Here is a 22,229-nt window from a genome sequence, read left to right as displayed (position 1 = left end):
TGTAAAAAAACAGATGTTTGTTTCCAAAAGCGTGCTAATTAACTGATATATGATCCCACTTATTAACTGTGAACATCAAAAACAAAAAACAATATTAATGGCAGCCAAATTTGACTTTAACTCGCCACTTCTCTTTGTCCTTTAATCAAACCACTCAATTGAACTTTACATGGGGCAAAATGAAGAAAAACACTCACGGAAAGCACTCACCAATTAACCTTTCTTTACTTTGGAAAATTGTAATTATAATAATCACCATTCAATCTTCTCTCTCTTTTAATGCGAATCATTCTTGATCAATAATCTAAGATTTATTCCTTAATCAAATAATCTAAGACTCCATCGGCCCACGTTGGAAGTTGGAACAAATCCTTTTAGAACACTATAAAGATCATCAAAAGTAGATTTTTTTCTCCTTATAAAATATTTCACCATATACATACAACCTACAATTATCAATATTTGCATCATTTTCTATTTCCTTTACCCTTTGATAAATAGAACCTATTTATTTTGGAAAAAGAAAACTATTTTCTATTTATTTGCATCACAGTATTTTCATTTTGTTTTTTTTGTTTTCAAATATTTAAAATAAAACAGAAAAAATAAGTTGTTTTAACTAATTCTATATAAACCTTTAAAAAAAAAAAAGATGAAATAAAAAGATTAAAGCGACATTTTATAATTAAAAATAAAAAATATTTTTTCAAACTTAATGGACGAATTTCTTGGCAACCACTTTCCTAGCTATTTTCCTTCTTGGACACTTTCTTTGTCTCTTGACTCTGTGCAATTAATATGTGGGCTATCGTATGAAACTTAATTAAAAATGCAAAGTAGGAGAAAGAATTTCCACATTTAAACTAAGCAATAAGACTGAACTTGCTCGAACCTTGCCTAACATTTCCACCCATAATTCCAATTATATATACAGTGCGTGTTGGTGATTTAATTATTAATCAAACTTTTGGTTGTCGTATATATCCACCAAATGAGAAAACACTGGTGCTAATGCAAAGATAAGTCACCAACCCATCACGTACTCTTCGCTTTTCCATACCAAGACGTGGATAAATAAGAGTCACTTGTGCATTTTCTTTCAAACCATTGCAATATATCCAATGGAATCAAAGCTGCTAAAATTTCCAGGAACAACACTAGAAAATTTAAAATATTCTAAAGTTTCAATGCTATTTGTTAAGGACAAAGCAAAAGTAACTCATAAATCAACACTATGAAAAGAGGGTAATCGTATTTGTTAATTAAGAATCTGTGTCAAATAGATTCAATAATATTACAAGCTGCTCAAATTCTTTTGAGATCTAAACCATGTGCAAAGACCCCTTCTCATACGCGCTAATAGAAATTTTTTAGTTTACATGCATGAACAAGAAAGAGGGAACAATTTGGATTTTGTTTTCTATATCTTAATGATATAATTTTTATTTTGTTAAAAATAAATATGATGTAGAAATTTATAATATATATATATATATATATATATATATATATATCACGATTTGAAGCATTTATATTGTTATGAATTGGAGTATATAGCTATTTGCATCAAATATCTTCTATTAAATTGTTTAACCTCATTTTTACTTGGACTAAGATATGCAACCTTATCCTTAAATGTGTAAGTTGCAGAGAACCGAATTCCCAATCCAAAATCGTCACTCTTCCGACACAATAATGATTTAGTGGTTGAAATATCTTTATATATATCTCTCACATAAATACTAGAATAGATCAATGTCTCATTGTGGCCTTTTATCAATCTAAAGCAGATCCAGAGAATCTTTGTTCAGAGAGAATTCATATAGATGAATATATATTATTAATTTATTACCAAATCCATCTTACAGGATTATATAATTTATATTGAAAATTTTTATTACATGCATGATTTCGGCTCGTGTTGCGGAAACAAATTTCATTTTTACTATATAAATAGTGAAATGAAAGTTAGTTAATTAAAGTTATATTAACTAAAGCACTAATTGATTTCATCTAACAAAATGTACGTGACAAACTTATGGAGTAATTTATAACATCTTTCAAGGATTGCCTAAATTTCACTGACATTTATCTTTTATATCTAATTCGACTGGAATTGGCTTTAATTTCCACTATGTTTTCAAGTTTCCAAAATAAGGATTATTCTCTTTGAATAAACAGTACTTAGAATTATTAATAGAATAGCGGGTAAGGTGGTCTTTTTCAGAAATTAACACTTTTCTTTTTATGTTTCTTCAAACGAATTTCCCATTTAGTGGTGGGTGTGAATTAAACAAATCATGTAAGATCCCATTTAGGACGAATATCATATTCAGATTTTATCGTTATTCATAAAAATTACTCATAAGGAATAAAAATTTATATTAATCATCCAAGTGGAAAGTCTAAGTATAAAAAAATTACTTGCATGATTTTGTGGATATAGGTACAGCCGTACATGCAGGTATGACTATAGCACCTAACACTACTCATTCCCTTGTAACATATTTATTACAGGCCCACTTTGGATAAGGTTTTAAGCTTTTGGGAGTTTGTCAATTATAAAACCCTACTATTATCTTAACAATCTTACTATTAAAACCTTTCTAGGTAAAAATGTTGAACTTCTATAAGTTTTTAAATACTTATACATAAAAAGTTAGATGAAGAAATTTTTAAAAAGCTAAGGTCTGTAAATTAATATGTATAAATTAATTTTAATTTATATAAAAATATTTATTCTTTTTTCTATAAATACTTGTTAAGAAATTTATCCAAATTAACTCATTTTTTTATATAATTAAAGAATGTTAACAAGTGTCTTAATTAAGATATTGATTAAAGATTAGAATATATATATATATATATATATATATATATATAATATTATGAGTTTATTTTTATGGTAATTTTGAATATAAATTTTACTATAACTTGATAAAAATATCATTTATCAAAAACATGGGCAAAGCAAAGAAGTGAATGTGGCACCCCCATTAATCAATGATGATAAAATGGGAAAGAAAGGGATGATGCCACCTGGATTCACATTTATTTGTAGCTCCAACCAGGCCCACCCTTCTTCCTATCTCAAGACGCATGTCATGTTGATAATTATAACAATAAAATACTAAACAAAACCCTATTTTTCTTGTAAGTGCTTATCTTTTTTTCCCCTCATATCCCAAGGTACAATTGCAGCTAACGTCCTAACCCAATCAGATGTGGATGGGATAAAGAGAACAGCAAAGCACGGAAGAAAGTGATTTAGTAAACTATCTATGAAGCTGAAATATTCTTTTATTTATTTTATTTTTTTTGCTAAATAGGACTCGCTGAACGCGGGAAAAAACCAACTAAATCAGAGATTCACACTGTCTTAGATAAGGATGACAAAACATTGGAGATTAATTAGCTATAAATCTAATAGAGAAATCTGCCAAATAGTCAGTTAAACTGTTAGTTTCACGTACAACATAACATAAGTGAACCTGTCAGTTACGATTGATAAAGCTACGCCTTGTTGATAAAACCTGTACAAGGGATGGTGCACTGGGAACCCATTGTTGAAAGCAGCAGACACCTCTCTACAGTCAGTTTCAATACATAGGTTCTTAGTCCCATACTCCCAAGCAATCTCTAGGGATGTTAAAACAGCATGCATTTCAGCTTCCATAATAGAGCAAGGCTCCAACTTCCGGCAAAAATCTCTTACCCAGGTCCCTTTCTCGTCACGCAAAACACCCCCACAACCCCACTTGAGTACCCCCTAAGTGAACAATAGCATCAAAATTGAATTTTAGCCAACCTACAAGTGGTGGAACCTAGACTGTTAACCGGTCTTCCCCTTGCAAGAACCTATAATCCCCAACTTTCCAATGTTGATCAACCTCCAACACCAAAAACTTAACTTTCTTAATAACCTCCTCTTCCTTCCAAACCCAATTAGCAAAAATGACTTCATTCCTAGCCTTCCAAATAGACCAAATAGTAATAGCAAATATTGAATTCCAAAGTATTGATGAAGAGGTAGTGTGATTATTGATCCATGTTTTGCAACTTTGTAAAGCTTAGTGGGAAATTAATTTCAAATTCAAATCATGCAACATTTTTAATGAAGAGGTATAATGCATTCTAACTGCATCAATATTTATAGGAATTAAATGTCACTTTCAATTATAATTTTATATACAAGGTAGAGATAACTTTGATCTTTAATTAAAAATTTTAAGTATTAGACTAGTTGGACAAACTACATGTAATAAATTATACATTTTTTAATCAATAGCTAAAGAATAATTTTTTAAAATGTAAACATCATTAAAAATATTAGAAAATAAATAAAATTTTTCTTGTTAATTAGTTAATGTACAATTAGTTTTCTTTTTCCTTTAGCTAGTAACATGTTCTTAATACAATTGTCTTATTTTATGAAACATTTTTTTTTAGAGATGCTTCATGAAACATGTATATATATTTGAGCTGTGAACTATGAACTTAGTCAATTCATCAATTAATTATAAAATCTCTTTTAAATTATAAAGTTTTTTCTCTCAAATCGTAATATGGTATTTGAGTGGAATCATTATACTCTATTTGTATCACTTGATTCGATGTGATATTATTCCTTATTCTTACTTTTGATTTATTCGATTGTTGTTGCTTATTGTTCTAAGTCATCTTATTCTTCTTCAATCCTGAATATGCGTGATTCGAAATCTATCATCCGATAAGGTAAGCACAAGGATTTGTTGATCAATCAGAAATTCCCTCAAGGTCATATTATCTACATCTAGGAGAGAACCCTAATATGGTTTTGCTTACTCCTCCAATGAGTAGTTCGTTCTAATTATCAATTTTGGAGACGAGACATGAAGCGAGTTCTATCATCCAAGAATGAGTTCAAGTTCATGAGCAATTTAATCTTTGTTTCATCTCAAGATAATTTCAATTACTAGAATCTAGACACCACTAATTGCTCAAAGTACTATATATAGACACTGTGAAATATCTTTGGAGTAATATGAAGGAATGATTTTCAAACAATTTATTTATGATTTTTTATTTGTTATAGTAAGTGTACTACTGTTTTAGGATTTTTTTATTGGTTTTATGAGAATATAGGAAAAATTAGATTCTTTGAGACCCACTTTTCATTATCCCTATGTGATCAACTTTATATGTGACTTGATAAAAAACCCACTATCCAAAAACAAGTGTACAACATCGTCTTATTTAAGTCGATTTTAGTAATTTGATTTAGTATCTTGGGGACCATAATTAACAATGCCTACTATTTAAGCTATTAGGACTCTCATTATCCCTTACACTACTACAAGATGTATATTCTACATCGGTTCTGCAAAGTCATCTACATCGGTTCTAAAACCGATGTAGAATAGAGCAACTTAGAAAATGTATACATTCCTACATCGGTTCTGAAATTGATGTAGATTTAAGCTTAAATCTACATCGATTTTCCTGAGAACCGATGTAGATTGCATTTTTTTTAAAAAAAATTATGCTTGTTTTTGGATTCTTTTTTTGTCTATATATAATGGACAAATATTTTCAATCAAGATTAATTTGGCCACCAAATTACAATAACAAAAATCACAAAAACAAATTATCAATTTTAATTTATCACATTAAAGATTTTAATCATTTAAAAGAAACTATAAAATCAAGAGCAAACCCCCCAACCACCCTATGAAACATATATGGAAACGTAAAAGGGCAGATCCACAGGAACCACAAAATAAATAATAAATAATCAGAATTAGGGATGAAAATTAGAACCAACTTAGCAAAACTTTTCAACTAAGTGATGCAGAAAAAATCAACATAAAACAAGCTTCACATAGGCATTTCAATCACAGAGGTCGCTATTAAGCTTTGCATTTATGTTGTCCTACATGAAAATGACAGCAAGAAATCAAATAAAATGGGCAGGACGTCAGTAATCTAATAGACACCATATGCAAGAATGGATTATTTAAAAATTTAACTTATGCCGCAAAAAAACCTGAAGGTGCAAGTAAAAATCAAACAGAAGATGGAAATATGATATGTTGACAGTTAGAAAGTATCCACAAACTGTTAACACAAAAATTATTTGATTGAATAACCATAGATACATTAGGTATAATTAAGCATGCTTGCAGGAAACTGCAGAACTAGAAATTAAGGCTTGAATATGGGACTAATGTACATGCAACTACAACTCCGAGTAGAATCATAAAATATTCCAAGCCTAGGTAAAGCACGAAAGCAATAATTGCTGAGGAACAATCTAATTTTCCAACCTAACCATTCAAAATTAAATTTCTTCTTTACAAAATTTGGATTCACCAACATATCTTTCTTATATAGCATGCAATGCAATTCAACTTTTTTTAAATAAACAAAAGTTAGGTAAACTTTGTAATAGAAAACATCAATTGACAAATGTCTCAAACTCTCAATGTTCTTGACCATCACTAACCATAATCTATATTTGAATGTCATTCACAATTGTTAAATTTCATCTTAAAATCAATTGGCACTAAGTGAATTTGTTAAATTTTCTTTTACTATTTTTGCTATAGCAGTAAGTGTTATGACATTTTTTTTTCTTTTGGATTTTCTCATAAATCAAATCCATAAATGTTATGTTTCCGGATTTTTACACCTTAGTTTTTTTCTTCTTTCAGATCTGTATATTTTATACTTATTGCTAGAATATAAGATGGAATATACAAGCCTATCTAGTATTTCCCATCTATTTTCAGAAGCCATTCCCTTTGCAATCATTTTATCTACAGTATGGTACTTATATCAAGGTATAGCATAATAGAAATTGAGTGGTTGTAATTTATAGTAGTGTAGAATGCTAGTTGTTGTAAAATGATTACTATGACTTAATAGATCAAAATACTCATAGAAGTTAGAGCAAAGCAAACGGGAATATTTTGGTTTTCCTTGCACCAAAACTTGAACAACTAGTTTCAGAAACCCTGTTTACAAATTTAAGTTAGTTTGAACACTTCGATTCCTAGATACAATAATAAACATGGCTAAGCCTAAGCAACTGAATCACACTAAGGTCATCAGTGAAGATCAATTATCTTTTTTTTAATTACAAACACGTCTATCCACACCATGGCTTAAAATTTTTAATTCCCATATGATATAACATATTTTTCATGTATTAGACATCTTATAAATAACTAAAAATACCTCATAAAAAGGTTTGTAATGTTGCATTCATCCTTAGGCTCCCCTGTTAATAATTTCAGCACTTCAATGACCTCACAACTCGATCTCAAAGATTTCTCATTTGTAATTAATATTATTATATTATTATAGTTTCCTCCACTACAGTAAAACTGTTCTTTCCCTGCATGACATTTCAGTGTAAAACCATTGTGTAGTTTAGAAATTAGCCTTGAGCATAGTTGAAACCGCCTTTGTTTCTAATATCATATAAAACAAACCAGCTCATTTCTTTTAAAGTAGTAAACTATTTGATTTTATGAATACTGAACTAAGGTATGGCTTTCATTTTCTATATAATAAGCCACTACAGCATCCACAACTGACCATTATCCCATTGTAACAGAGAACTAACTTTGGGATGACACAGGCAGATCACAGACCAATAAGGCTCAATAGAGGAACATAGAAAACAAAAGGGGATTAATCAATAGAAGGCCCCAATTCTTCAACTTTCAACAGGAATGAGAAGACAAGGCCCCAACAGCATTTGGTGAAGGCAGAGTGAAGTGCAATGAGCAATGGATTTCACCTGAGATAATAAGCCAGAAACCCTAAGCCCTAAACGAGGCAGTTCGGGATGGGGTGATGGTGGAGTAAAAAGTAAAAGCGAGTTGAAAAGGGAAAAGAAGATTATCGCAAATCTTAATAGGCGCCTCAAGCTCCAACAAATTAGGTTGCTGCAAGAAAATATCTCTGGAGGCGGCGCAGAGCTGGCAGATCTCGGACTCGAAGAGATAGACCTGCTTGTCGAGACACGCATGAACTTCGAGAAGGTGATTGATTATGTCGTTGAGAAGAGGTTGGTCGATTTGTTCCCCTCCCTCCGAGAAAAAAAGGAAGTCAACGCGGTGGTCTCTATTGGAGGCGAAGATGAATATTGGAAGAGCAGAGGCGGTGAGCGAATAGCATGGTTGCGAGCGGAAGGCTTTGGGTGATTGTTGGCGGCTGGGAATGTTGATGATGATTGAAAGGGTCTGCCTTCGTAGGGTGGGCGCGGGAATATTAGGGTCTCACTTCACAGGGGGCGCAAACGACTCGGTCAGTCGATGGTGATCAATGGAGTTAGGGTCTCAGTCGTTGCTCACGGCGGTTGGGTTTACGTTGCTGATGAGTGAAAGGGTAGCGTGCCTTTGCAGGGTGGGCGCGAGAACATTAGGGTCTCATTTCTACATAGGTCATAAGCAAAACCGATCTAGAATAACTCCCGGATTTCATTTCTGCATCGGTCAATCATAAACCTGTTGTAAAATTTCTTATATTTATATTGTTTCTCCTCCCAACCAATGTAAATATGTTTGTATTTTCTATTTATTTACAAGTTTGTCACCGCGTTTATGATTTACATCGATGTAAATATGGCGATGTTAAATAGTGTTTTGTAGTAGTGTTAATGGATTAATCCATTTTTTACTCATTAAGTCATATTTCTTTTGTGTTGGTAGTTTAATGTGCTTGCTAAAACAGACCATTTATATTAAGTTCATCTAAATGTAAATAACTAATATAAATATATTAAACTAATATGTAGTCCATTTAATTATTTAGGAATTATAAAATTCCTAACATCCATGCCATCATCGCTACTGGTCTAGTAAGTGTTTTGATTTTTGTTTCCATTTCATTTTTGTTTTATTATTTGTGATTTTGTTTCCATTTTGCCACTATTTGTCTTAAATCTTAAGAGGTAATGCACGGGGTGCTTATGTTTCAAAATTGTTTCAAATTTGGTTTTGTTGTTCCTCTCCTCCCATTTTTCATTTGGTTTTTGGGCTAAGGGGTGTTCTAACAAGCACAAGGGGTGGGGTAGGAGGTTCCACTAAGGAGAAGGTTTTGGAGAGGGGGGAAAGAGTTTGATGGATGTAGGCAATAGGAGGTTGAATAGGTTCGACATAGGGGAAAAAAGGGGGCGAAGGGGATAGGATTAAGAATGACACATTTTTTTCTCTAATTTTAAATTTATTGAATTGTATAATAGACATTATATTTCATGTTAGCAGCATCTATGTCGGTCGTAAAATTGATGTAGAATGTCTATTTTAACCAACTTAAAAAACTTCTTTTACATTGATGACTATTAATAAACATAAAGATTCAAAGTACATTATGTGCTTTTCAGAAGGTTTGAAAGAGATTTTTCGTACAAATGAAACTTATATTATTAATGGATCCCGTACCTTCCATTAATAGTTTTTTTCTTCTCTTGTCTTACAACAAAATGCAAGAGATACATGAGTTAAAGATATTGGCTAATTGAAAAGGAAGAGGTAGATGTGGTCAAAGTATAAGGTCAAATACTACATGAAAACAATAGACTTATTACCAATGTTTTTTCAACCATGCATGGAATTTCAATCACAAAGAGAACCAATATTTTTTCAAGCATGCATAGCTCTCCTCAAGACTATAAATCAAGGAATAATAACTTAGTCAATTGTGCAACTATTAATGGTGATTTAAGCTCACAAACACCTAATCTTGGAGCTTGTAGATCAACAAGATACCAATTATAAATTAGTTGTGAGCAAGTACAACAAATTTTACACTTACGGCAATAGTCCGAAAACACTTCATAGCATAATGAGTCTTCCTTAGTTCTTCACTAGTGTCTTGGTGATAAAAAAAAATTATTATTTGAGGTTGAATATCAAATAATTAATAGCCTCAATCACTTGTGAGCTTCAATAGCTTACTTACTTGTTACATGATCTTCATTGTCTTCTTCAATTTTTCAATTTTTCTTTATTGTGATGGTTGATCAACAATATCATATTGCTTTTAATCCTAGTTCGTGTGAATGAATAAAACTTGTTGACATATATAGTCGCATTTAGAAGATTATTTAGTCCAAACTCATTCACTTATTAACTCTCCTTAAGCAATCAACTTGAGAACTTTCTCATCAAGCCATGTGACCCTACACCTTTTATTTAGTTATTGCCAAGTTGGGCGTGTTAAATATATATTATCTATCTTGCAAAGAGTATATTGAGAAATAAATAATTTTTTTATGTTGTTTGTAAACATTTAGCTTTTTTTTAGTTAATTAGTTGCATAAGCTTTATACAAATGACTTTGTCTTTAAGACTTGTATATAAGGGTGTAAATGGATCATGACTCACCTCTGGATCTGACCTACCCAAACCAACTCAATTACATTTTTGCAGATTGAACTTGATCATTGGATTGGGTTGGATAATTTTTTTATTAACTGATTATAATTGAGTTGAATTATGGGTCAAGGAATTTTCCACTTGATGAACCCAAACTAACCCGACCTATAATAAATTATTAAAAAATACTACACATAATACATTTTAAATGGGCTTATATTGAGTTTTGTTTCGAGACAATGTACACAAAAAAAATTACTACAATTAAAGAAGTTATAGACAAGAATAATAATTTAATTCTATTTGTTATGTAATTCAAAAATTACGATAGTGACATAATGTTTATTTGTTTTAGATACTTGTGGTTTGTTGTTGTAATATTGTTTATAATTTGAATCATGTATTAAAATTTGAATTAAATATCTTTTTTGTTTTTTATGTTTCTTATTTGTTTTAAATTTAAAATAAATATTTTTAATAGTTTAACCCGATAATTTGACTTGACCCAAATCGATTGTAATAAGATTGGGTCGCTTAAAAAAAGTCACAAATTCAATCTAACACAATTAAATTTAATTTGGTTGAATATAAAAGTAGTCTAAATTTAACCTATTTCAACTCGTTTACACTTCTACTTAAATACATGCATGAACAATGTATTTTGAACCTAGTTAAATTATAATTTTTTCTTCTCCCACATAATAATAAAAGAGACTCCGTATAATATAAATGCAATAACAATAATATAATAATAATAATAATAATAATAATAATAATAATAATCTTTAATTTATCTAACGAAAAGAAATGCAAGTACTGAACACAAAAGACATTATCTCTTGGTGTTTTGAATTTGTTTTATACAAATTATGCTAATATATTATTTATTTATTTTTGACAATAGGCTAATATATTATTTAAAATTCATTTACAATATTTGTCACATTTTTAACTCAACACTTGAATAGATAACACGTTTCAAAATATGGAAAGGTATTGGTGAACATAAAAGTAAGGCTACAAAAAAAGTTGTCTTCTTCGGTTTTGAGAAATGTATATACAAAAAAAAAACTAAAAAAGAAAATAAAGAAAATATAAAATAATTATGTACAGTATTGAAAAATATGTTAAAAATAATAAAACTCTTTGAAATACATACACCTACAGTGTTCAATTTCCTGTAACGAAATGGGAAAGTTCAGACCAAAAAATTAAAATCCAACTTTCCTCGTATTATTGAACTATATATGGCTTGTTTTCTTTATGTCACTATCCCGAAACGTGCGATTCATTAAAGTCCCAAACTACAACCACAAAAGGAAAGGGAATCAAATTGAGAAAGGTCAACTTAAAGAAATATCTAACTCGTATCTTTTCTCACCCAATTCACTCCAACACCTCATGGTAATTTTCAGCTCACAGTTTTTAATTCTTCACGGTTGTTTTAAAAGAACCATGACTATTCCATTGTTTTTAATATTTATTTTTACAGCTATGGAAAAATAGTTTATTTTATACTATTTATGTCAAGTAATTTAAAATTTGACAAGAATAAACAAATGTAGCGAGAAACAAACATTCTTCCTTAAAAATGATTTTGTGTAGATGAGAAAAGGTTTAGTGCTAAAGTTTCTTCAGCCCTATGCCCATTCTCCTACACACGCACACACCCAATGAGGACTAATAACCCACACACTTAAACTCTTGGAGTGATGTATAAATAGTATATAAAGTGACCTGCAGTTTGGAGACACACGGAGGCCTAGTATGTAAGCGAGTTTGGTGTATATGGGGAGCTTGTTTTGCTTCTTTCTGCATGTAACGGTTTTGATGCAGCCTCTTATCATTCTTACAGTCTCTTGGCCAATTTGGGCTACTTGATAAAGACAGTAGGTGAGACAAAGGAAAGAAAAGACGTTGAATATATATATATATATATAATAAGATAGATACCAGCATGAGGAAAGTAGGTGAATTACGGACCCTGCAAATTAGGTCACCGTGGAGGTCCGTGAAGAAGGAAACCTTTCCACTGGGTCCAACTTCACATATTCTCTCAACGACTTCCACACTCTCTCTGTCTTTACTTGGGTCGAACTCTCTCACATTCACAACCATCGCACAAGCCATGCTGCACTTACACACCGATCCCTATTTATATGGGAGTGACCAAATTCCAGCTTTTTCAAGAGCGCTTAAATCTTGGGGGGGGGGGTTTCCATAAAACCAGAGCAACACCCCTACACTTCTTGTGAACCCTCTCCTCGGCTTTAAATACCTCCTCTTTTCACCTTTTTTATTTTGCCTTTTTCTCTCTCTTCTCTTCAGAATCTGAACAACACTATTTAATTAAATTTAAATTATTTTTATGTCTTTATCTATTCTTCTTTCCCTGTGCAAATTAACAAAAGCAATAATATTAATAAGCAAAAAAAAAGTAGAGAAACCAAGGAAAGAGAAAATGGCAGCTATGGTTGCGCAGTCCTGTGGAGCTCTTTTCTTTTCCTTTTTATTTTCTTTTCTTTTCCATCATCTCCCCATTCCTAATCATTACCTTTACACTCTCTCCCTCTTCAATTCCTTCTTCGCTTCGGTCCCATGATGCATCATCCATCATGTGGGATGGGATGCACATGCATTTTTCATGTGTCATCATGCCATTCTCCATTTTACCTGCTATTCTTCATTGCTTCACATCAACACTGTGAATCAAAATTATTATTATTATTATTACTATTATTCTAACTAAATATCAGTTTCTTAATTATTGTCCACAGATGATTTTTATGAATTCTAATTCTTGTTTTAAAAACAACGATTAACAAGTTGTAAACGGTAACAATATCTGCATTCAGTTACACCTCCGCGTTACTGTCACCAAAACCAGCATGATTTTCTCCACAAGACCTGGGATACTCATAAAACTAAAATAAAAAAGCAGAACTGTAAAATAAAAAAGCAGAATCCATGACTCGCATCTTTCAAAAATGGTCTAGCGTTGAAACTGTTCCTTTATTTCATCACCTTCTCAGTACTCAATGCAACATTTGTTACCTTTTTTTTTCTCATTTAGTTTCAGTTCTTGCCCATAGCCCACTGATGAGTGGTTATGTGTTTTGAGTGAAATAGATTTTATTTTTTAAAAAATAAAGAGGGTGAGACAAATAGATCATGTTTATACCATTATATCATTGCATTATATAAATATATTAAAGAACAAACCTTAATGATGAAAATTTTTATTATAATGATAACTTTCTTAAAATTTTTAGGTCAATTAATAATTAATAATAACATTAAATATTTTTTTTACATTATAATTGATATTTATGTGTATAGTTGAACACTTGAACTTACAAATTAATTTAACTAGATGAAATAACCATGGTTTTTTTTAACAAGAATATATATATTGAATACAAGAAAATATACCAATGAATAAAGTTTTTATTAATTTATAATTGATATTAAGAATTTATTATTATTATTATTATTATTATTATTATTATTATTATTATCTAACTTTAAGGATTATTTTATAATTTAGAAATTATATTGGATAATTTAACTATTATAAGGATATTTATCTATAAAATTTATTATTTATAAGTTGTTAAATATCAAATCATGACTCTTACAAATAAAAATATAAAAATAAATAAATAAATTCAAATTAAAAAAAATCATTTATTTAGTGTCTATTAAACACTCGAATAAAATTATTCTTGTATTTAGGGATGACAAAAATACTCGTACCTGCGAGTATTTGCGGGTAAAATCCGCTACGGATAATAAATAGATAGGCTAATTAGGTGTCCGCGAATAATGGGGACAGATAATTTTTTACCCGTTTATAAATGGGGCGGGGGCTGGTATGATGATATCCATACTTGCGGGTACCCGTTTAATAATATTTCTTAAATATCCTAATTATTCTTGTACCACATAACCTTAAAACTACACTCTTTCGTCTTATTTTCTTACAAAAGTGAGGTTGATGAAGTTATCAACATGTGTTAAACATGTTATAGAATTATGTTGGATATAATTTGATTAATTTTCTAGCTTTGATTGGACCAATAAAATTTATGTATTTTAAGTTGTTTACTTTCGTTTAGAATTATGAGATTGAATTATTGTAACTTTGTGATGAGACTTTAACTTACTTTTGAGATTGATATATTTTAAGTCATTGATTATCTTACATTTTTATTATTATTTCAACAAAATTAACGTTAAATACAAGTTCAAAATTAACATTAAGTTTTTATTTTTAATATTTCAATGACTTTAAATATAATTCTTTATAATATAAACTTTTTAATTTCTTAAAAAATTTATAAATATTCATGGATATCCACATGGATATTCAAGAAAAACATGGATATTCAAGAAAATCATGAATACTCGCTCAATGGATACCCGCGCGGATATGAGATGGGAATGAGGACAATTTTTATCTAGCAAGACAGGAGCAGATTTACTATTACCCACCCCTATGGGGCCCATTCCCATCCCTACTTGTATTCAATTAAAATCAGACTATTTTTCTTCTTCTTCATTATAGTGAATTCAAAAAGACAGTATTATTTTACCTCCATAAAATAATGAGAAGGAAAAAAAAAGACAATGGTATTAATAACTACGCTATTATTGAGTACTCCAAATTTATATTTATGATACATAATTCTTATTTATTATTATTTAAGGTTTGTTTTCATAATAATTAAAAATCATAAGATTTATAATTAACTAAAGTTCTACTACTACTACTATTGCATGAAACGTAAAATTTGGTAAGCACATACTCAATGTATTGTTATTGGAAACAATCAATTATAAAATAGCATATTCATAATAAAAAAAAACTATAAAATAGCCAGCATATCCTTAAATTTTGAAAAAAAAAATAATTTGAGTATTTGTGAATTTGGATGGATATATATGTACCTTGACAAAGGAAACATGTACAATTTAAAATTATTAGTAACTACAACTACAACAATCAATTATATATTTTTATGTTTATTTTTAACAAATATTTAAATTAATTGCAATAATGATAATTGTTATACAATTTAGCGTGAAACAAATATTCTTCCTTAAAAATGATTTTGTGTAGATGAGAAAAGGTTTAGTGTTAAAGTTTATCTTGCCTTTAGTTTATGGGCCTCTATAAGTTTCGTTAGCATGTACAAAGCCTTTGCTGCATTATTAAAAAATAAAATAAAAATTAGTGCACGAAATCTGTTCAAAACCTCTTTAGTCATGATTTAGAAACTGCCATTACGAGTGAAACTAGGCATCACAACGGGGCGGGGCTCCTGCAAATTTAAACCGCCCCCACACCTGTCCCCGATACCCGCTGAGAATAAAATCTGGGTTCTCATCCCTGTCCTGGCGGGGTTCGGGTTTCCCTGCCCCGTTCCTATTTTTTTTTCTTTTTTTTAATAAATATGAATAATTTTTAAAAAAAATAAAAGAAAAGTAAAATAATATAAATTTTTACATATAAATATTTATAATTTTGGTTTATATATATATACAAATAATTTTTTAATTATATTATCAAGCGGGACAGGGACAGGGTGGGGTGGGTATTAACATCCTCACCTCTGCCCCCACTCCCGATTTTATCAATCGGGAAAAACCCAAACCCGAACCCAAACCCGATAAACATAAATTTCCCTCATTTAAATCAGGACAAGCTCAGACAAATACGCACGAGGGACAAGTTAGATTGTCATGCCTAAGTGAAACCAAATGTGTTATTCTTGGTTGTTTCAAAAGCTAATTGCAGGTCCAGTCCACATAATTTATAAAACTGCATAAATGTTATACACTTTTTCATGTACGCATTTTTTTTTAAAATTTTACCATCATAAATTACTTTTTAACCACTTTCAATTTTCTTAAGTAAATGTTGATTCTATCAAAATTAACTTCTTTTTTTTTCTTTTATTAACACGAAATGTCTTTCTAGTTAAATAATAATAATTAAAAAAAACCTCCATCTTCCCTGCATAAATAACGCAGAAAAAAAAAAGGCTAAGGTGAGGAAGTTACCATTGAATTCTCCTGTGAAAAAAGAAAAAAAAAAGTAAGGAAGAAGGTAGAAGTTTATACGTAGATACAAGACAGCATGTCCCATGATGAATCCATGTGTCGAGGTAATGTCTTCCCCCAATGGATGGAGGGGGTGGGTATTGAGATAACGTGGAAAAGGATAATTGGCTATATTAGGAGGCTTAGGCTCAGACTTAATGGGCACCATTTGATTCCTACTACCCTCAATAAGAAAGATACTAGGAACTCAATAAAACAAAGTTAAGGTCCCCCACCCGCGCCATATTATCAAACACATCAAAATATACTACTCTAACAAACCCTTAAGACATCAAACAAAAGGGATATAGAACCCACATCCATTTTACTAACCATTTACAAAATTTAAACAAAACAAAGAGAGAGATAGGATATTCCTTCTTTCTTTACATAAAAAAAAATAATAATAAAAAAGAACCCTCCTTAGTCCTTACAGGTATAACTAAAAGATCAGATTTTTTTTATTTTTTGTTTCTGAAGTTGTAATTAGTTGGTAAAATTAAACCTCTCTAGGATCAACGAAAATTGAGAATCCAGGAGGAGATTTGGTCCAATCACCAAGGGAGCCATCGCTGTAATCTTCCCCGAGTCTCTTGATGCACCACAAATCCTCGTCGCAGGAGAACCTCTTCCAGTGCGGGATGGCGCAGCGTAGGGGTTCGCGGCTCGAAACCTCAGTGGCCACAACCTGGCAGCCACGGTCCTTGGCGAGGTTGTGCGCGAAGGCGCACAAAGCCCGCACCATCTTGTGGGCCTCCGGGCCCTCCCCTCCAAGCCCGTATAAAAAGTGAAACCCAAAGGGCTTAAAGAAATTCGGAATAGAAGGCAGACGCAGCCAGGGCAAGGCCTTGTCGAGGAGGCGAGTGGTCTTGGCGAGCGTCTTCTTCACGCGCGAAGCGCCTTTCACCTGGAGCGTGAACACGTCCTTGCAGTTCCAGACGCTGAGGAGGGCCCAGGAGGAAGGTGGGTCCGCCAGAAAGCGGGCCGAGCCGGGCCACGTGTCAGCCCAGAAAGAGGCGCGCGGAACGGCCAGGAAGGTTCCGAGAGTGAGGTGGTTGGTGAGAACGGCGTCGACGTCGCGCGGGAAAAACTCAGTGGTGGCGAATTTGTTGCGGTAGAGAAACTCGGCGTCGTGTGGGGCGAGTGGGATTATGGTGATTTTGTTGGAGAAGGTCTTGAGTGGGTGAGCGTAAACGGGGTTGATGAGGATGCAGGGGGTACGGAACTTGTTGTAGCCGCATTTGTGGGTGAAGAGCTTAACGGATGCGACATTGTCCTTTTCCGTTGCCATGTAGGCGTACTCCGCTCCATTGCCTCTGAACCACTCCTCCATTCTCTGCACCAGCTTCAGCCCTATGCCCATTCTCCTGCACACGCACACACCCAATGAGGAGTGAGGACTAATAACCCCACACACTTAAACTCGTATAAATAGAATATAAAGTGACCTGTGGTTTGGAGACACACGGAGGCCTAGTATGTAAGCGAGTTTGGTGTATATGGGCAGCTTGTTTCGCTTCTTTCCGCATGTAACGGTTTTGATGCACCCTCTTATCATTCCTACAGTCTCTTGCCCAATTTGGGCTACCTGATAAAGACAGTAGGTGAGGCAAAGGAAATAAAAGAGGTTGAATATATATATATATATATAATAAGATAGATACCAGCATGAGGAAAGTAGGTGAATTGCGGACCCTGCAAATTGGGTCACCCTGGAGGTCCGTGAAGAGGGAAACCTTTCCACTGAGTCCAACCTCACATATTCTCTCAACGGCTTCCACACTCTCTCTGTCTTTACTTGGGTCGAACTCTCTCACATTCACAACCATCGCACAAGCCATGCTGCACTTACACACCCAACAATCCAATCCCTATTTATATAGGAGTTACCAAATTCCAGCTTTTTCAAGAGCGCTTAAATCTTGGGGGGGGTTTCCATAAAACCAGAGCAACACCCCTACACTTCTTGTGAACCCTCTCCTCGGCTTTAAATACCTCCTCTTTTCACCTTTTTTATTTCGCCTTTTTCTCTCTCTTCTCTTCAAAATCTGAACAACACTATTTAATTAAATTTAAATTATTTTTATGTCTTTATCTATTCTTCTTTCATTGTGCAAATTAACAAAAGCAATAATGAGCAGAAAAAATAGAGAAACCAAGGAAAGAGGAAATGGCGGCTATGGCTGCGCAGTCCTGTGGAGCTCTTTTCGTTTTCTTTTTATTTTCTTTTCTTTTCCATCATCTCCCCATTCGTAATCATTACCTTTACACTCTCTCCCTCCCCATGATGCATCATCCATCATGTGGATGGGATGCACATGCATTTTTCATGTGTCATCATGCCATTCTCCATTTTACCCGTTATTCTTCATTGCTTCACATCAACACTGTGAATCAAAATTATTATTATTATTATTACTATTATTCTAACTAAATATCAGTTTCTTAATTATTGTCCACAGATGATTTTTATGAATTTTAATTCTTGTTTTAAAAACAATGATTATCAAGTTATAAACGGTAACAATATCTGCATTCAGTTACACCTCTACGTTACAGTCACCAAAACCCGCATGATTTTCTCAACAAGACCTGGGATACTTATAAAACTGTAAAATAAAAAAGCACAATCCATGACTCTCATCTTTCAAAAATGGTCTGGCGTTGAAACTGTCCCGTTATTTCATCACCTTCTTGGTACTCAATGCAACATTTGTTACCTTTTCTTTTCTCATTTCGTTTCACTTCTTGCCCACAGCCCACTAATGAGTGGTTATGTGTTTTGAGTGAAATAGATTTTATTTTTTAAAAAAATAAAGAGGGTGAAACAGATAGATCATGTTTATGCCATTATATCATTGCATTATATAAATATATTAAAGAACAAACCTTAATAATGAAATTTTTTAATATAATGATAACTTTCTTAAAAATTTTAGGTCAATTAATAATTAATAATAACATTAATTAATAATAACATTAATAACACTAAATATTTTTTTGAAATTATAATTGATATTTATGTGTATAGTTGAACACTTGAATTTACAAATTAATTTAACTAGATGAAATAACCATGGCTTTTTTTATAACAAGAATATATATATTGAATACAAGAAAATATACCAATAAATAAAGTTTTTATTAATTTATAATTGATATTAAAAATTTATTATTATTATTATTATTATTATTATTATTATTATCTAACTTTAAGGATTATTATATAATTTAGAAATTATATTGGATAATTTAACTATTATAAGGATATTTATCTATAAAATTTATTATTTATAAGTTGTTAAATTTCAAATCATGACTCTTATAAATACAGATATAAAAAAAAATTCAAATTAAAAAAGTCATTTATTTAGTGTTTATTAAACACTCGAATAAAATTATTCTTGTATTCAATTAAAATCAGACTATTTTTTTTTTCTTCATTATAGTAAATTTAAAAAGACAGTATTATTTTACCTCCATAAAATAATGAGAAGGAAAAAAAAGATAATGATATTAATAAGTACACTATTATTAAGTACTCCAGATTTATATTTATGATACATAATTATTATTTATTATTATTTAAGGTTTGTTTTCATAATAATTAAAAATTATAAGATTTATAATTAACTAAAATTCTACTACTACTACTATTGCATGAAACGTAAAATTTGGTAAGCACATACTCAATGTATTATTATTGGAAACAATCAATTATAAAATAGCATATTCATAATAATAATAAAAAACTATAAAATAGCCAGCATATCCTTAAAATTAAAAAAAAAATAAAAAAAAATAAAAAAAAAGTAATTTCTGTATTTGTGAATTTGGATGGATATATATGTACCTTGACAAAGGAAACATGTACAATTTAAAATTATTAGTTACTACAACTACAACAATCAATTATATATTTTTATGTTTATTTTTAACAAATATTTAAATTAATTACAATAATGATAATTGTTACACAATTTAGATAATATGATAAGTTAATAATAATATCCTAACAATCATAATAAAAGCCCGTTCAAATTTATAAGGATGTATGTTATTATAATTTTTTATTTTTATTAATTCATACCTCAATAACAATAATAATAGTACATTAAATTGATTAATTAGATGGTACATAATTTACAACATTAATCAAATTTAATATAAAAATAATAATAATAATGATAAAAAAAATTATTCATTACCAAAACAAAGAATATAATTATTTCCTGCACAAAAAGATTAAAAAAAAATATTACATTAAAAGTATAAATAAAAAATAAAAACTAAACGAACTTAAAACTATTAGATAAAAATTTATGAGTCTCTATTGTTTATTACCGTAAACAAAATAAGATTAAAAATCATTATCTAAGCATTGTCTCTTAATTATCTTTCGATTTATCATTAGTTTTTTAACGTAGTCTACAACTTCAGTTACTCAAAAAAAAAAATCATGATTAATCATTTATTTCACTCATTAATATTTTCATCGTTAATATCTCTTGATTATTTTATATAATTTTAAAAATATTTATATATACAAAATACAGCTCAGTAGTAATGTATATAATTATCCATAAAATAAAATATTATGAATGATTTTAAATTTAATTGACTACATATTTATAAGATTATTAATTTTTATTATTATTGTTCATGAAATATATTTTAAAATGAGTAATGTAAAAAAAAAAAAAAAAACAGCACAAGTAGTAGTGTTGGCAGTTTAATTTTTTTAATTTATCTAATATCTTTAAATAAAATAGTAAATAAAAAGAAAATAAAACAAAATCCATTATATTATATTTATATTTGTATTTAAAATAATAAAATAAAATCGATTTGCATATATTTGTGATGTATGATATGTTGGAGAGTCATGTGCAGCAAGCAATGATTTTCTGCACTTTGTTAAAGGCACAAAAAACGAAAACCTTTGAAAGAGATTTTTCATATTTCTACTCTGCCAGCAGTCCTATTGAATTTTATGGTGATCCTAATCTTCCACTAGACACTGGCCCACGCCGTACCTTCAATTACAATAATATTTTATGCAGTTTTAACCTCATATTTAGTGTTGGAGATATTAATGAGCCACTTCCAACTTTACCCAATATATTCTTTAGGATAAATTCAATATTTGTTATATTAATATTGTGACTTAAATAACTTTTAATTCCAGTAAAATAAGAGTGTTTTGTGTTTAATCCATTTTAAATTATTTTCCAATTTTCATTCATATAATAAAATTATTTTACTTTTATCACGTTAAATCTATTGAAAAGAAGGGAAAAATTTATAAAAATCAAAATAATAAAGTCGATAAGTTATTGGATCAAAATTCTAGATGAGCAAAACAAAATTAACTAAAAATTTAAAGAACCAAAATAGAAACAATTGAAATTAAGAGGTTTAAAAATAAAATAACATTATTTTATGAACTAAATATTTATTTGAGCCAAATTTATAAGATTTAATTTTTCAAACACAATAAATAAATTAATATGGAGTAAAAATAATATACTTATAATAAGTATTATGAACTTTAATTTTCCAAATACAATAAATGGATTATTATAGAATAAAAATAATATACTTATAACAAGAATTATGAAATATAATATATATATATATATATCCTTCAATAAAAAAATGATATTATTTTTTAGGAATTTCGCATCTAGTAAACTCACAAGGTATAGTTTTAAATTTTAGTATTTTTCTTTTATATTAGAACTATTATCATAACCT

General features: G+C 30.3%; 1 protein-coding gene and 1 long non-coding RNA gene across 2 annotated transcripts; both read right to left on the bottom strand.

Annotated features, from left to right (window-relative positions):
* Positions 1–11,929: 11,929 nt before the first annotated feature.
* On the bottom strand, positions 11,930–13,211 carry LOC145957761 (uncharacterized). Its single transcript, XR_014433762.1, has 2 exons — positions 12,321–13,211; positions 11,930–12,240 (listed from the first exon to the last, which is right to left on the bottom strand). It is a non-coding gene; the product is annotated as an uncharacterized LOC145957761 (long non-coding RNA).
* A 3,553-nt stretch (positions 13,212–16,764) lies between these two features.
* On the bottom strand, positions 16,765–18,863 carry LOC109814893 (putative N-acetyltransferase HLS1). Its single transcript, XM_020379409.3, has 3 exons — positions 18,137–18,863; positions 17,921–18,060; positions 16,765–17,839 (listed from the first exon to the last, which is right to left on the bottom strand). The coding sequence occupies exons 1-3, from the start codon at positions 18,311–18,313 to the stop codon at positions 16,972–16,974; spliced, it is 1,185 nt and encodes a 394-aa protein (XP_020234998.3). The 5' UTR covers positions 18,314–18,863; the 3' UTR covers positions 16,765–16,971.
* Between the last annotated feature and the right edge of the window lie 3,366 nt (positions 18,864–22,229).

This window comes from Cajanus cajan, chromosome 5, assembly GCF_000230855.2.
Source record: "Cajanus cajan strain Asha chromosome 5, NIPB_CcT2T_4, whole genome shotgun sequence".
In the NCBI taxonomy this organism is placed as follows: Eukaryota; Viridiplantae; Streptophyta; class Magnoliopsida; order Fabales; family Fabaceae; genus Cajanus; species Cajanus cajan.
This window is presented reverse-complemented; position numbering and strand designations above follow the sequence as displayed.

Bases quoted from the DNA above. Each gene is read 5' to 3' on its own strand.
- LOC109814893 (XM_020379409.3), bottom strand. From the start codon at position 18,313: ATGGCTTGTGCGATGGTTGTGAATGTGAGAGAGTTCGACCCAAGTAAA. The intron at 18,061-18,136 runs GTATCTATCTTA...TGTCTTTATCAG, and splicing joins CACCTACTTTCCTCATGCTG to GTAGCCCAAATTGGGCAAGA. The intron at 17,840-17,920 runs GTCACTTTATAT...GTGCGTGTGCAG, and splicing joins CGTGTGTCTCCAAACCACAG to GAGAATGGGCATAGGGCTGA.